The sequence below is a fragment of the Echeneis naucrates genome, chromosome 3 (assembly GCF_900963305.1).
Source record: "Echeneis naucrates chromosome 3, fEcheNa1.1, whole genome shotgun sequence".
NCBI lineage: Eukaryota > Metazoa > Chordata > Actinopteri > Carangiformes > Echeneidae > Echeneis > Echeneis naucrates.
The window spans coordinates 26,589,087-26,605,271 of record NC_042513.1 but is presented as its reverse complement, the minus strand read 5'-3'; the positions used below and the strand labels follow the sequence as shown (position 1 = coordinate 26,605,271).

General features: G+C 44.6%; 1 protein-coding gene across 1 annotated transcript in view; it reads left to right on the top strand.

Annotated features, from left to right (window-relative positions):
* The first annotated feature begins 9,779 nt into the window (after nt 1-9,779).
* The window catches only part of sv2ba (synaptic vesicle glycoprotein 2Ba), a 12,296-nt gene continuing 5,890 nt past the window's right edge, over nt 9,780-16,185 (top strand). Inside the window, exons 1-5 of the mRNA XM_029498601.1 lie at nt 9,780-10,245; nt 13,048-13,228; nt 14,738-14,889; nt 15,390-15,523; nt 15,889-15,978. Of these exons, the coding sequence (XP_029354461.1) occupies nt 9,780-10,245; nt 13,048-13,228; nt 14,738-14,889; nt 15,390-15,523; nt 15,889-15,978 (1,023 nt within the window). The remainder of the gene's footprint in view (nt 10,246-13,047; nt 13,229-14,737; nt 14,890-15,389; nt 15,524-15,888; nt 15,979-16,185) is intronic.

The following is a 16,185-nucleotide window of genomic DNA, read 5'->3' as shown; positions in this document are numbered from 1 at the left end:
GGCTTTTCCAAATAAATGCCTGTTGCCAGAAAGAGAAAAACACAATAAGCGCCCTGTATTCTGCTGTGGAGTGTCTTCAGCTGCAGCAGACAGAACACAGAGACTTACGTTTAAGCCTGATGGATAGAAGGGCATGAATATAGCTCCAAGCATTTTAGGCTAAAATGAAATTGCTACACGTTTGTGGAAAAGCTGGTATATTTTTTTCCTTTGTGGTTGCAGCAAAATGAAAATGCTGATGAATCTGAAAAGGATGCAGTCTATCAGGTCACAGGCTGACTGAAATGTTCCTTTGAACGGCAGCTAAAGGTGCAAAAATACCCTCTCTAACAAAATATTACTGCGGTCTTCCCAGCTCAACTTTCTGCAAGACAAGCTGGTATCTGGCACCTCATCAAACACATGCACAAGCACACGCCGAGTGTACAATCTCCATCCCCATATGTGAAATTCAACCACAGAAAGGTTGTCTCAGTGGCCCCTGCAGGCATCCAGGCCTCCCTCCCATCACAACCATCTGAGCCCGGAGCTTTGTGTCTCTCCTCCTCCTGTAGCTGGCCGTGGGTTAGATAAATGGCAGGTGTTGTTGAAAAAAAGTCTCCATCCACCGGCACGCTGAGATGCCCTCAGACACATTATTGCAGCGTGGAGGAGGAGACGGGAGACGTGGGGGGAATGCAGAAGAAGCAGGGCGGTCTGCAGACTGCCAGAACATCAGCGAGACGGGGAAACAAGCATGACACAAAGAAGTACATAGCTGCCTTTGTGCCACAATAAAAGGAGGTTTTGTAGGTTGAAGGACTTGGATGGAAGAGATAGCTCTGCCTCCCCCACCCCCCTCCCTCCTCCGAGCCAGAGTAAACACTTGGATAGAGACAAAAACACACTAGTTAAAAAAGAAACGAGAATGGGAGGGGGGGGCATATCATTGGGCTGAAGAGCCTCCAGAAGCCTGCATACGCCGTCTCACAATTCAGGGGAAAGCTTCCTACAATCTGCAGCACATTTCTTCTCACTCAGTCCGAGCCACAAGGATTTACTTGTTTTTCTCAGCTTGAAGTTGCAACTGGAAAACTTTTGCAGTCCAAAAAAAAAAAAAAAACACTGTCAGAATTTCAACACCCAAATTATGAAGCATTTGTAAAATGCAGCTGTTAGTGTTTCCATCTTCAGCTCTGGAGATTTCAGACATTTCAGATGTCTCCTCCTCAAAGGTCGCTCTGTTTCTGGGTCGAGCTTTCATGAAATTTTCATTTTGTCTGACCACTTTATGTATGTTTCATCCATATTGGCTTAAAACTTTAAAACAAAGCGATAAACCCTAAAGGTCAGGTTTGGTCTTGTTACACGATAATCATCAGATCTCTTGAGGTGGGTTTGTTTTGCCTCCTGCTGTTTCCAAGGTCAAGAATAAACTGGGTACAAAAAAATGAAAAAATGGAATAAAATGGAAAGAAGTATTTTTTATGAGTGTAAAGCTCATCAAGCAGCAGCAGATATCACATCAGACAATAATACTGAGCAATAACATCGTTTCTTTAGGCTGACAAAAGATGTTTTATTTTCTTCACAGCATCTTGATTTAGAGCAGCAATAATTAGTTTTATTGTGACTGGGGGGGGTTTAAGATGAAAACATAAATCCAAATATTAACCCCCATATGAAGCAGTAAGCTGTTTCCTTTTTTTACATTCACCCGGAGTTGGTTTTCTGGCCACCTGGTGTAAATCCAATACTCACCTTTCTTTCATCTCCGTCTGCTCCTCAGTCGCTGCTGAGGAAATTTCTGGCCGTTTAGCGTCTCCGTGCTCGACTGTGTTCACCAGGTACTCACTAACTTTACGTTCCTGTGATGTAAAACTTATTTTCAGAGTATATTTTGTTTTATTTATTGTTTTAACAGCTGGGTGAACGCTCAGTTGGTCAGTTTTCACATTTTTTTTTTATTTAATACATAAAATGTGTTACGGCTTTGGGGGGGGAAATCTCAGTTGCTTCTGAATAAATGATCAGAACACAAATTTGCTGACATGTTTTTGTTTTAAAGTTTTGTTGTTATCTTGGTAAAGTTCACACATTTCCAGCAAATAGAGTTGTGACATTGAAAAGCTGGAGAAGATCTCTGAAACCCTCCTCTGGACTGAAGCTGTCATTCATTCTCCCGCCACCCACGGTTTGTTTTAGCAGAGCTCTTTGAATGCGAAGCCTACAGGTAAGACAAGTCTCAGGACATTTCACACCAATTCTCCAACTCTCCGACTGTCAACTTTAAATTGTCTCTGGGTGTGAGATTGTTGCATCAGTTCCTGTTTTCATCCTGGAGCAGAGATATCAGTTCAGCAGTCAGGCTGCTGTCAGCGTCTCCAGTAAAAAGGATCATTCGGTTTATATTCTAACAATTAATCGATCCCAGTTCGAAGTTTGTTTCTTCATTTGTTGTTGACACAAACATATCAGAGTCATGCTGCAGTGCGTATTCATCCACAGCTAAAAATAGTCCCCCGTTTACCAAAGCAATAAAATCAAACACCAGACTTCAACGTCCAGCTCTTTCCAGAAATTACCTTTTTATAAAAAAAAAACAAAAAAACTTTATATCTTCAGCATGAGGCGGTCAGCTGCTGGTTTCAGTCTTTTTATGAGGTTTAATGACAATAAAAAAAACAATCCAGATCTTTAAGAGGAGGATCAGATTTATACACCATTAACTGCCTGACAAGTTCACTGCAAACAAAACCTGTCGGCACTAATGTGTGCGTCTCTGTGAAGAATGATTAACACAATTAATCAACTAATAAAGACATTCATGATAATAATGTTGACAGTTTCCAATTAAACATTAATGCCCCAAAGCCTCAAATGCCAAATATTCAGCTATACTATAAAAAGGTTGCATAAAATTTGTGTGACAAAAAAAATGTCTCTAATAAAATTAATTCTTCGTCAAATTGTCCTCCAAAGTTTCTGCTTTAAAATAATAAATAATAAAATAATAAAAATTTAAATAAAAAAATAAAAATAATAATAATAATAAAAAAAAAAACACACTTCTGGGACACGAGACAAAGCAGGTGACCTTTTGACCTTCAAGTCAAACTCAAGTTTTTGTAATTAAGAGCATTTCTGAATAATTTCAGTCCCTGTCCACAAGATGTCAGCGTGCGTGGCGGTGGGACAGGAAGTCCAGTTGATCTCATCAGCTGAGATTTAAGCACACCACAACACAAATCACTGTCACACAACCTCTCCCTCTCTCCTTGTGTGTGTCTGTGTTCCCCTGATCATCTCAGTGACTTCAACACAATATTTTCCTTCGAGTTATTCAATGACTGAAGTTTTCTGTTTGTTTGTTTTTTTTTAGGACAAAGTTGACCGGCACCTTTGTCTGGAGCATCCGCACATTCAGTGCTGGTGGCTCGCCAGAGAGCAGGTCAGGTGACTTAAACCGAGCTGCCGCGACCAATCAGGCGTGAGGGATTTGGGGAGGTCGGACCCCCCCCCGCCTCCCACCTCCATTCACCAAAGCCCAGCAGATTACCTTTAGCAGATCTCTTCTCTTTAATTAGGAGCGAGCCGACTCCACACTCATCACTCAGAGGCTGCAGATGGAGGAACAAACATGGTTCCTGAGACACACTCACATTTTATCTCGGTCTGATGGTTGAATATGATGCAGAAAACAATATTAATCCAGCGTGGAGGTGAACAATCGCAGAAACAGAGAATTAATTTGATTATATTTTGCACAATTAATCATGTCAGATAGTGTGACACTCCTGATGTTCAAGGTGTTACCTCGAGGGGGAGGGAAGCTTCCAGGGCCATTCCAGGTCTCCTTTCAGCTGAATGACATCCAAACCCAGAAAATGAAAGTGACAGTGATTTAGCAGTTAGCAGAAGAAAAATAGCATAAAACTATGTTGTGGTAATTGTTCCAGCAGGGTTTTGTTTGTTGTGTCTCTCTTCTGCCTTGTTATCTTAAAGTTATTTTCTGTCTTCATACAAAGGATGAGGCACTTAAAAAGGAGAGAGAGCTGAAAGTTGAGCTGTTGATACGTGAACCCTGAGGGGCTCTTAAACATCATTTCAAGAAAATCTAACCGAAAACAAGCATCCCTGTTTATCAAGCATCAGGCGAGAGAAGCAGAGAATGTAAATGATTTACTTAACCCGGGTTCAACACAACCCGTGTTCTGTTCTACATAATGTGCATCTCACTGACTCTGTGGAATAACATCATCGACAAGCTGCAGCCACAGAGGAGACAAACGGAAGCAAAGATCCCTGTGACCCCGGAGTTCACAGCTAAATAATAATAAGGCTAAATATCAAACAGCAGGAGCAACAGAGACGCGGCGAGCGGGTTTATCACCGTTTCCCAGAATTCCCTCCCTGAAAGCTATTAATTTCCTGGATGCTCGCATGAGACGTCTCAGCGATGCAGCTCGCTCACCATCGCAGGGATTGTGCAGGGCAGGGGGGGGGGCAGCACCATCAACTATAATCCTAGTGTGTTGGCCAGAGGACGAAGAGCTCTGCAGATGAAGGGCAGAGGCCTGTGGGGGGAGGGGGCGGGATTACACGTCAGCAGCTGCAAACTTTCCCTTCTGAGGAAACTTCACATTGGTTGAAAATGTGATGTGATTTCATTCAGGTTTGCAGAATTGTTATTAGTATTTCTCTGGAGAGGCCCCACAGTGGCACGGCATCGTAGCGACGACCGTTAATTTGGTGGACGGAGGGGTAAATCAGTCGTGGGCGGAGCTCGGAGGAGGGGTCAAATGGCGACTGGTGAAGACGGAGAGTATGGGGGCTAAATTTAGCCAATGGCTCTTCTGGGGTGGAGCTAATCCTCTTTGCACTCGAATTATCTGGCCTTCGGATTAGAGAGCTTTGCCTCTATGCAAGACATCTACTCTCTATAATGATGTCCCATAGCGGGACGTACCAAGTCTCCTGGGTGGGGGTGTGTGAGTCGGCAGACTGGCTGCTGTTATCAATGAGGAATTTGTTTAATGGGACAGAATCCTTGGTGTCTGCGCCCCATTCCAGTGTTTCCCACTGACTGACCGTTTAAAAGCACCTGATTACAGTCACTCTATGAAACTTCGATTTCTAATTACAGACAAATAATCTCCCGCTCCAGCTCATTATTTATAATAAATACTAAACAGTTTTTTTAAATATATGTATTATATAATGTATTATTATTATTATTACTTGTGGAAAGCTTGGCATCGATCCTCCACATCTTTCTGGCTGTGAGTGCCGTTTCCAGCGTGGCGTCGGCCTTTCCCTCCCCCAGATTCTGTACGTTTTCCCTCCATATAAACCACAGGAATGACATGTGGAGCAGCAGAGCTATGATTAGCTGTTTCCAGCTGTAGGTGCCACTCAGACACATCCATAATCAGCTCCTTGCTCATCCACTCCCTCCTTCCTGCTTCCAGGGAAAGCAGAGTATTTCAGTCATTTTTGCCGATGCTTGTCCAAAACGAGGCACCGGATGGACAAGCAGCTACCGTGGCGAGTCAATGTCTCACTCAAGGACTCTTTGACGGGACGTGAAGCCGCTGAAGCGACACACCGGGACAAAAAGCTTCATCCTGGTTGGTGTAACTACAGACAACTGTTATCCAAAGAATACCATAACAGCCCCCCCCCCCCCCCCCCCCCCTTAAGTGATTAAACTGAATCTGAATGTCTTCCTGACAATCGCAGACCACTCAAGGCTCAGATTCAGGTTTCAATAACAAACATCTATTGGCTGAAGTGCCCTTGAGCAGCACACACACACAGCGGCCGACCTTTGACCCTGTGTGAGGTGGGGGCTCTTTTAGGGACAGAAAAAACACTGAAGTATCTGTGTGTCAGTGCAGCCTGTTGCTCTCTAAACCTTTTGGACCGTACCATTGGCTCCCAGATGTGGGGATGGGGTTTACTTCCGGGGAGTTTCCTGCGGGGATGAGCCCTGTTGAGCGAGGGAGGGAGGTGCAGTGTGGTGTGGTGTGGTGTGTGGGGGGGTCGTGAGGTTGGTTGGATCCTAATCCCTCAGGCTTGGCTGCGGCACGCGCGTCAGGATAAACCGACGTGCAGGCTTTGGATATGTGAAAATGCCACTTGGACTTTAGCAATTTTTTAAGAATAAATAATTGTTTGTGCAGTTTCATGAACACATTTACAAGTTAAGGGGATGCCAGCTCTGGTAAGACAACCTTTTTTTTGTGTGTGTGTTTTTTTGTGTGTTTGTGGTATTGTGTTTTTAGATTGTTCTTTTTCACAGATACACTCATAAAGAAGGCAGATAATTCAATCAATGCAATCCTTGTTTCTTCAATATCAGCATGTGGCAGCAGTTCATTCCCAGCCATTTATTTTACCAGCACAGAGTAGGTCCGGCCCGTTAGAGGACTCTGGTTTGGTCAATTTTAAGTACGGCTGCTGTTCTCTTGGAAAAAGATCCTGTTTTGATATTTTGCAGCACATTTTATCATTTGTCAAATTTGGCAGCTTTTGATCAAAGCAGATTTGTTAAAAAAAAAAAAAAAAAGGAGGCTGAATCTCTTTCACTGCACAAACTGTCTCTTATCAGGATCTGTTCAACACATCAACACAGCGTTTAGAGAGGTCTGGATATAGAGATGGATTTTGCATGAGAATATACGAGCGATAAAACTCACCCGCAGGCCGTGACGTCCAAATGAACCGGTTTCTAATAAATGCGGCAGAGTTTGCAGATAGGTCGTCCCCAGAAATCACTCAGGATTGTTCTTTGACCTCTCGGGGTCACGGAGGAGCTCAGATTAGACTGAACTTGCTGCTCTGATGGTCGACTTGGATATTATTCTGTACAGTGGAGCCACTTTGGTGCTTTCATCCGAAGAAAGAGTCAATATTTTAGTAAAACCTGAAACCTGATGAGAGTTCCTGTCCTTGCCGTGTTGATTCAGAGAACCCTGCTGGTGCAAACTGGTGGAGGAGGTCGGCCATTTCTGTACCTGCAGGAAACGGTTACACGGATGACGTCATGTGGGGCAATTTGGGTCATCTTGTGATCAGATTTCTGTGAATTCACAGCCTGCTGTATGATAATGTAAATCAGCTGCTGGGTCCGATGATAGCTTTATAATAGTGTGGTGTATTTTAGATTTTAGGTTTTATGACATATGAAAATGTCACCTACAGCTGAACCAGCAGTCATGAGCGACGGGATATTGAATTAAATATGAGAACTGTGGATAGAAAAGGTGTTGAAATGCCAACTGCAGAATCTTACTCTTGCATTGACTGTAAATAAACAGGTCCATCATCACTGCATTAATCTTTGACTCCACATGAGTGTTCCTCTCTGCAGAACGAGCTGCACAAACTGATGAAGCCGAGATGACAGAGTCTGGCTCAGTCAAACTAAAAAATGATCTGAACGGTAAAAGGTCAGTTACGAGATTGAATTAGCTTTCTGTAAATTATGCGGTGACCTCTTCGCATCCTGTCAAAGCTCAGTCCGCCATCGATTTTCACCATTCAAAGGGGCTCTTTAACTTGTCAGCACGGAGACGCTCTCAGAGGAAGGAGGATCGTGGCCTGTTCAGACACAGATGCTGATTTGGTGTAAAGGAGATCAGGAGGATATATTCATAAACAGGTATACAGATCGATAAGTTAGAGGAGCGGCAGTGGGGATGGGGGGGCAGTCTGACTGTTATGTAAGTGCCAGCTGTGTGAGTAAACGAGCTGCAGCACTTTCCTCAGCTAGACTGAGCATCCATCGTCTCACTTTCACTCCTGAACTCTTCATGTTTAATTCATGTTTCTGAAGGAAGCAAGAAAAAAGTACAAAGAAATCACATCAGATCTCTGAGCAGGAATTTCTCTCATTACTTCTGTCAACAAAAGCGATTCATGCGTACGCTGTAACACCGACACATCCAGGAGAAGCACGTACATTTCAATCCAGACTCCATAATCCACCTCTGTCAGCTTCATGATGAAACAGTAATATGAGACAACATTGGCAAAATGAATCTGCAGCCTTAATCTGGATTAAATTACAGTGTTTGTCATGCTGGCTCCAAACCGGAACAGGCCAACCAATACTAAACCCACCGGTGTCAGAAAATAAACTCAGACTGAGCGAGTGGTGCAGACCTGACCAGAGCGGATCAGAACCAGTAGCACATGGAGACCCTCTGACACCCAGATGCAAAATCTGAAAGGTGGGAAGAAAACAAAAGCAGCTTCACACAAAGTTTTTGAACTCTGTCGCAAAATACCAAAAAAAAACAAAACAAAACAGCACCTTCAAGAAATAGAAGAGTTCAAAATTATCATATAACTTCAGGCACAATGCACTCAAACAGATATTCAGTCTGAGGCAGTTTGATTCTCCACTAAAAGGTTGAATAAACCAACCGTATGCTGGAAGCAAACGACTCATTTAAACTTCAAAACCACCTATTTTACATGTCGCCATAAAAAAGGAAAAGAATTATTCTCACCAAGGTGTTTCCACTATGAGCACTAACAATCAACATTTTAGCTTTAGCTTGCTGTCTTCATTCCTTCTGATGTCATGACGGATTTTGATCTCAAAGGCAGCGCGCCGCAGAACGAAGAGAGTTAGATTTCACGATTCATTTCCCTAAAACATTCTTGTTTCTAGAGAGAGGCAAACAAACTTCTGCCAAAGTTCCAAAGTTTGACTCCTTCAGGGTGTGAAAAACACCTTCGGTCTTCGGCGGTTTGGAGGTTTTCCTGCTGCAGACTTTGTTGATGATGGCAGATAAACTTGGCACCGCTGACTCAGCTGATTCTGTAGCTCCAGCTGCCATCACTCTGAATCTTCTGTTCAAGTTCTGAAGGCAGGTCTGTCAGCGTGCCCTTGAACAAGGCACAGAGGAAAAGAACAGCCATGCCGACCCCCCCACCTCCCCCTTGCAAAAATCTGCTCCACAGTTGGACACGTGAAGGTTAAATAAAGGTTTGTGTTATTGAAATTGAACTTTCTTGGTGCGTTTAGCATTCAGCTCAACACCACATCATTTGCTATCTCTGATTTTCAGAAGATCCAGCCTGGGGCCAAACGCTGCTTCATTTAGCAGGAATGTACGACAGGAGTGTCTGTCACAGGCAGCAGGAAACGCCGCTCAGCTAGTGTTTTGTTCTGGTCTTCGATCACTATTAAAATCAGGAGGGATCTGAATGTCTGTGAGCTGTGTGATGGATCAAAATGGCGTCAGGACGATGAGATTATGTGGTTGGGTGGAGGGACAAGCGGCCTGATGGAGGACACTGGGAGTCCTGAACTGATATCCTGCCCAATAATACTTTTCACCTTTGACCACCGGGGCTTTATTTAAAACTCTACTGACTAGCAGGAAAAAAATTAACTTAACAGGATGAGTTTATAGAAAAGTGGACACAAACACAGAAAACGTGCATCTGAGATGATTTCTTTTTTAATGTTCTGAGTACGAATGTTGTGAAGTGTGTTGTTCTGTGCTGCGGCTGTGCAGACAGGCCTTCTGTGATGTGTGCTGATGATTGTGTTTTAGGTCCAGCATGCAGCACTGTGCAGCTCAGGGGAGATAATTCAACTCAGCAGCTGAGGCCTGAAACTTCCACCTCGACTCCTACGACAGAAAACCTGCCGCGTCCCCGAGAGCAGCTCACCGCTCCTGGGGAGGATTATGCCATTATAGCTGACAACTTGAGCTTCTTCAGCATACGACGGCTACGAGGCAAAGTCATTCCCACTTCCCTCGCACACGGCAGGAGCCATGGATGACCCCTACCACAACAATGTGAACCAGCAGGTGACAGAGGGTGGGGAGTACACCTACACCCAGGACGGCGGCTACCCGTACCAGACGGACTACCCTCCGCAGGAAGAGGATGCCGCCAGCGATGCCACCGAAGGGGCAGATGACGATGATCAGATGTACGAGGGGGAGTACCAGGGCGTCCCCCACCCTGACGAGATCAAGGAGGCTCGACGGGCGGCTCGGATGGAGGCCAGGCGGAAAGCCCGTATGGCCGCCCAGCAGGAAGAGGAGGAAGAAAACTTGCCGGAGCAATACGAGACCATCATGGAGGACTGTGGCCACGGGCGCTTCCAGTGGATGCTGTTCTTCGTGCTGGGTCTGGCTCTGATGGCCGACGGAGTGGACGGCTTCGTGGTGGGGTTCGTCCTGCCCAGCGCCGAGAAGGACATGTGCATATCCAACGCTGACAAAGGACTGCTGGGTAAGTGACACAAAAGAGGGGCAAGGAGGAAAAACTGAGGTAACCCACATGAAGGAAAGATTTTTCTTTTATTTCCTGAAAGACCAAAAAATAGAATAATCCTCCCCTAACCCATTTTCCATTCAGGTCAGGTATGTAGTCATAAACCAAACAAATAAGGAGTGCAGACCATCCAGCTGCTGAGATGGTTCACTCTGGAACTGACCAACGTGGCAAGAAACACAGATTTACAGCCAGAAAAGATATACAGCCTTTTGGAAACCTAAAAGAGCAGCTAATTACTATCATCTGTCCAAGAGCTCCACTCTTTACCCAGAGAGGAGGAACTCATCATTGAAATGATCCACTGTTGTGAGTTGGCTGGAACAGAATCCAGCATATGTTTGGCTCATCGTGGTAAATGGTTGCAGACCACTACTTCGAGCAGACAGAACCCCCAGCCACTCCAATAAATTAAGATGAAAAAGATCTGGATCCTTTGAGGCAAATGCAAAAACAAAGTATGGGTTTGCTGTCAGCCGTCGGATAAGCTTCATTCAGACTTGGCGTTAGTAATGCGAGTGACTGGAGGGAGGCCACCCCACATGTTAACAGTTTAATTATGCTGGATATGAGAGGAAAAAACAAAACACCTGCTTCTTGGATAAATTGTGCATTAAGGACGATGTTTCCTTGTTTCTCGTCTCACAGAAGTAAACACACCAAAAACATGCTGAAATTTGTATGCAGCGTTGACAACACTTCTCAAGGAAATGTACCTTTACAACGTCTGCTCTTCACTTTCTGTGCAGACATCTAAACTGCAAATTAAAGCCTCTCACCTTAATTCCCAGGCCTCGTCTGCAGCCAGACGTTGTGGCAGATTGCACACCCGCTCATTTCATTTCAACAACAGGCTCCTGGGATGAATCATTGCAAGAGATTGATGAGGAACCCGGTGGTGATTGTATTCAGTGTGTGTTCCCAGGCTAATATGGAGCATGTTGCAGCAGTCAGAGAGCCTGGCGGCCTGCGGCGCCCGGTGCAGAGCTGTCAGATACGCTTCAGGCCTCTGACAGGCTGTGGTAGCAAGAGGAAGGCCTGGCGAAAATGAAATCACAGCGTCTGTTTGTGGAGGGGAGCACAGATCATTGGCTGAGAATATGAAATAGAGCTGCAAAATGATGCTGTCTGATTCACGCTCATGCTCCGTTCAGCAGGCACTGGAGCAGAAATTGCTTGTATCTCAGCCTTTGTCTTGGACAACATATAGACCTCCAAAGCTGTCGTTAAAAACCGGAGTCTGATTGGTGCTTTTACTGTGAAGGAGGCAGTACTGGAGACATTATCGATCCGGATACAGCGATTCAACCTCCAACTACGGCAGGGAAGTTACCAAACGTGCACGGCAGCTAACACATTACTGGCATAAAGTGATGATTTTGACACCAGCTTCCTACAATGGAAATGTTAATCTGGAGGATTTTTGCAGTGTAGCGCTAATTTTCTGGAGTGTTTGTGCACTGCAGCTGTCAAATATCACTGCAGTCATGCAGAGGTGTGTGTTTTTTCTTGCCTCTTTAATAAATAATCACTTCATCTCGTTTCCTATTTGCTCTGGATTGCCCGTTCTGTTGTATAACGTAAAAAAAAAACCAAAACAAAACACGTGATGATGCAGTGACAGTAATCAAACAAACTTTAGAAACAAAATGGCTTCATATATTCTCCTTTTTATCCATTAACACATACAAAGTCATTCAGATTCATGCTGTTTTGGTTCTGATTATGCAAAAGTAAAAGCCGCAATTATTGATTGACGGGAAGTTTTTTGGCAGGAAAGATTCACTTTTTTTGTGAGACGCTGAGAAGCGTAGTGAGGTGTAAAATTTCCACTCAGCAAAGACGACTGATATAACGAAGCGAAGTTTGAACTCGCCGGCAGCTGGCACGGCCGGCTCCAGGAGAGCAATGATATTGTCACAGCCATGTTAGCCTTGACTCCTGTTGAATGAGCTGGAGAGGTGCAGCTTGTCGTGGGGAGAAGCAGAGCATTTGGATGGTCTAGTAATCCACAGGGAAGGTGCACACTATGGCTCCACGTGCCGTTAAGCTGCTTAGTCCCACTGTAATTAGGGCTGTGTGTAGTAAAAACACAGAGGAGGCAGGAAGTTTGTGTCTAAAGGTTTAAACAACATGGTGGAGAGGATGGCCAAGGTTGTAAGAGTGTGTGACTATCCACAGGGACAGTAAAGTAAAATAAAGTATAAAATCTTTATTGGCTGGTTGGTTCAGCGGCGGGCAGCACAGTTGGTCACTGTTACAGGCTGCTGCTTCCCAACAAAGGGAAATAAAAGACCAGACTATCTGTCAGCCACACGGCGGGACAGGGTGTAGACTGCTGCGACTCTGAGCGGGGGGAATTCATTTTTGCAACGATCAAATGCTTCATCATAGAAACGGAAGAAAAGGAAAATTCCTCCAGCGACAGGAGGAGCTCTGAACAAATGGAAGTTGGGTTGATGTTCTTTAAAATGGCACTGACCTTTATTCCTCTGGAAGCTTTTCCCTGGAAGGTTCTGATGGATATCTGAGAATCAGAGCACACCATGTTGACCACTGAACAGCAGCAGGAAGTGCTCAATTTTCTTTTCCTTTATGTTCATAAAAGTGTAAAGAGGGCCCCCCTGTGGGCAGCAGGAGAAGTGGTGCTCTGGAGTAAAAAAAAAAAAAAAGCTGTTTATTTTAGACAGTTGTGTGTTTGCATTTGTATGTAAATGTGTGCACCAGGGCTGTATTAAACGTTTGTGTCTGTGTTTGCAGGTTTGCTGGTCTATGTGGCCATGATGGTGGGGGCCTTGGTGTGGGGGGGTCTCTGCGATAAGATGGGGAGGAGGAAGTGTCTGATCTACGTCCTGACCATCGACCTGGTCTTCTCCTTCCTGTCCTGCTTCGCTCAGGGCTACGGCTTCTTCCTCTTCTTCAGGTTCTGCTCCGGCTTCGGGTGAGACGTCTTCACATTTCCAATCCCACGACTTCTGAATAGATAACGATGCTTTAAGTGAAATAAGTATTTCTTCCAAAGTGAGACATTGAAGTAAGATGAGTAATCAGCAGCACTTCTGTTGAAACATCATCTCTAAACAGCAGCTGGCTCACTTGTTGGTATCGTTTCTTTCCCCAGAAATAACAGTTTCATTTATTTTCACATTTAGTCTGAGTGAGACGAGGACGGGACAGGGACGTGATTAACGCACGTTATTCACTAACTGTCACACATGCAGCTCCAAAGTGATCCAGCTCGGAGCTACAATATTAATCAATATTGCCAAGTGTTTCTTAACAGCCTGTTTTGGAGGAGCTTTTCCTTCCTTTTCAGCCTCCATCTAAAAGCCAGATGATTGTTTGAGTCTCTTTGAACCTGCAGTCAGAATAAAGCTGCTCCATCATCCAGCTGTGCGATGTATAATTATAACACACCAACATGTTACCACGTTCTGCATGCTGGCACGCACCGTTAATACCCTCTGAGAGACAGAAGTAGAAATCTGTTTATTTAAGTTATCGCCGTGTTCCTTTATTATACTAATTAAAAAAAGAGAACAATGATCTTTGCTTTATTGCTGAATTCCTGCTGTCACTGGCACCTCGGGGTGAAGCTTTTGCTGCGCACAGATTGCTTTCTGCAACTTTCAAAAACACATTTCTTTTGATAATGATTGCACCATGAGTGGACCTGCAGTATTGATGTTTGAGCATTTTTTTTGCTACCTCAAAAGAATACAAGGTCACAGTAATAAAACATTCAGCTGTTGCTGATTCACGGTGATAATGAGCCCCATGCTGGTCATTATGGCTCACATCTGCAGAAGAACTGCACACATTTTGCTGGCTTCACAAAACAGCAAGAGTCTGCAGACTCAACACCCCCATTTTAGAAGATTAATCATCATAAAAAAATAGAAAAATCTGCTAAAAAGCCAACCATTGTCTTGATGTTCAACACATTGAAATCTCATATGAACAATTTCTGACTCAATAACCAATTTGGGCAGCACGGGGACATCGTGGTTAGTGCTGTTGCCCCACAATAAGAAGGAGGTGGGTTCATTTCCCGGCCTGGGGCCTCCAAAGACAACATGTTTGGGCTCATTGGTCTCTGTCTGTCTCTGTGATGGACCCGCCCCTCGGCCAGAGTGAGCTGGGATTGGCTCCAGAACCCCCCCGTGAGCCGGAAACAGATCAGAAGATGAATAATTGTCCATCATTTCAGATTTAGATGATTCGCAGTGATTACACCAATAAACCACTTTCTATAGAGATGATGAAGAAACAGATTTTTCTGCTGGAATGATGAAATGCTTTTCGTAATACAAAGAATTTATGCAGATGACTGGATATTTATATTTTATATTAGCTTGGCAGTCAGCTTGATCACTGACCAGCCCAGAATATGAAGTTTAGGATGTGGCGAAGAAAAATAAATGTAATGGTTCATTTCTTTCTCTCTCAGAATCGGCGGCTCCATCCCCATAGTGTACACCTACTTCACCGAGTTCCTGCAGATGGATAAACGTGGAGAACATCTGAGCTGGCTCTGCATGTTCTGGATGCTGGGGGGCCTGTACGCCTCCTTCACCGCCTGGGGAATCATCCCCCACTACGGTAACGCAAACACGCACCGACTCACACGCAGTGTACACGCATGGATTCGTGCATAATCTGAGAAGACAGAGAAGGTTCCATGGTAATTTGGTTCATGATTAAAATTCACATAACTGCACGATCACTCTGAAGCTCAGCAGCTTTTTTCTTTAGTCAGCATGAGGCTAAATAATAGCCTGAGCTGCTCTTTGAGCTGGTTAATGTGCCTCACTATACTACGCTGACTTATCTCAGTTGTAACTTGATAGATATGAATAATTCACATTCAAACAAATGAGCATCTTAGCAGCATCAAAAGTGGAAAAATAAAATTTGGAGTGGGGGGGTTCAAAAACAAAACCACGGTCGACTGCGTGTGTACTGTCAACTTTTTAATCAGTGTAATCTCTCAAATGCTAATGACACGCAGAGCAAGCAGAGATACATAAAACAAGAAGATTCCACTTTGTGTTTTGTTCTGCAAAAATATGGCGCGTCATGTGTGGATTCTCTCTCTCCAGGTTGGGGCTTTGCCATCGGCTCAGAGTTCCAGATCCACAGTTGGAGGCTGTTTATCCTGGTGTGTCTCTTTCCCGCTCTGGCTGCGCTCGTCGGAGTCGTCTTCATGCCGGAAAGCCCCCGTTTCCTCCTTGAGGTCAGATGCCGGAACCTCTCGCACTGAAAATCAGGCGATATAATAATCCCAAATATTCATTTATGCCAAGCTGCTGTTTGTTAAAACTGTCGAGTCATCAGTGGCTGCAGCAACATCCCACTGCTGTGCAAAGGTAGCAACGGGCTGCTAAGGCCTCACCAGCCCGCCACCCTCCCCTGTCATTGTCAGACCTTTAACCGCATGTGGTATTGTGTTTGTATGTTACTGCTCCAACAGATTCATACCACACACCCCCAAATTATCACACATTGCCCCCCCGATAGGACGCAGAGCTTCCTGGGAACATCGTTACTCAGCCGCCTCACAGGTGACCCAACATTAAAATACTTCTTTTCTTTTTCCAGAACGCCCGACACGACGAGGCCTGGATGATCCTGAGACAGGTTCACGACACCAACTGGAAGGCCAAGGGCGAGCCGGAGAGAGTTTTCACCGTAAGTCTTCAGGAGAATGTCAGATGGCAGCTCACAGTTTTATCAGAGCAGGAGAAGACACGTAATTCTCACATGATAAAGCATCAAGAGCACAAGTGTGACTAATAAGACTAATGGAGGCTGATTCTGACACTTCCTCACCATCAGCAAGTTATATGCTATCATCTCCTTTTTAGAAATCAGAGCCTAAATGCTTTTATGTCTGGA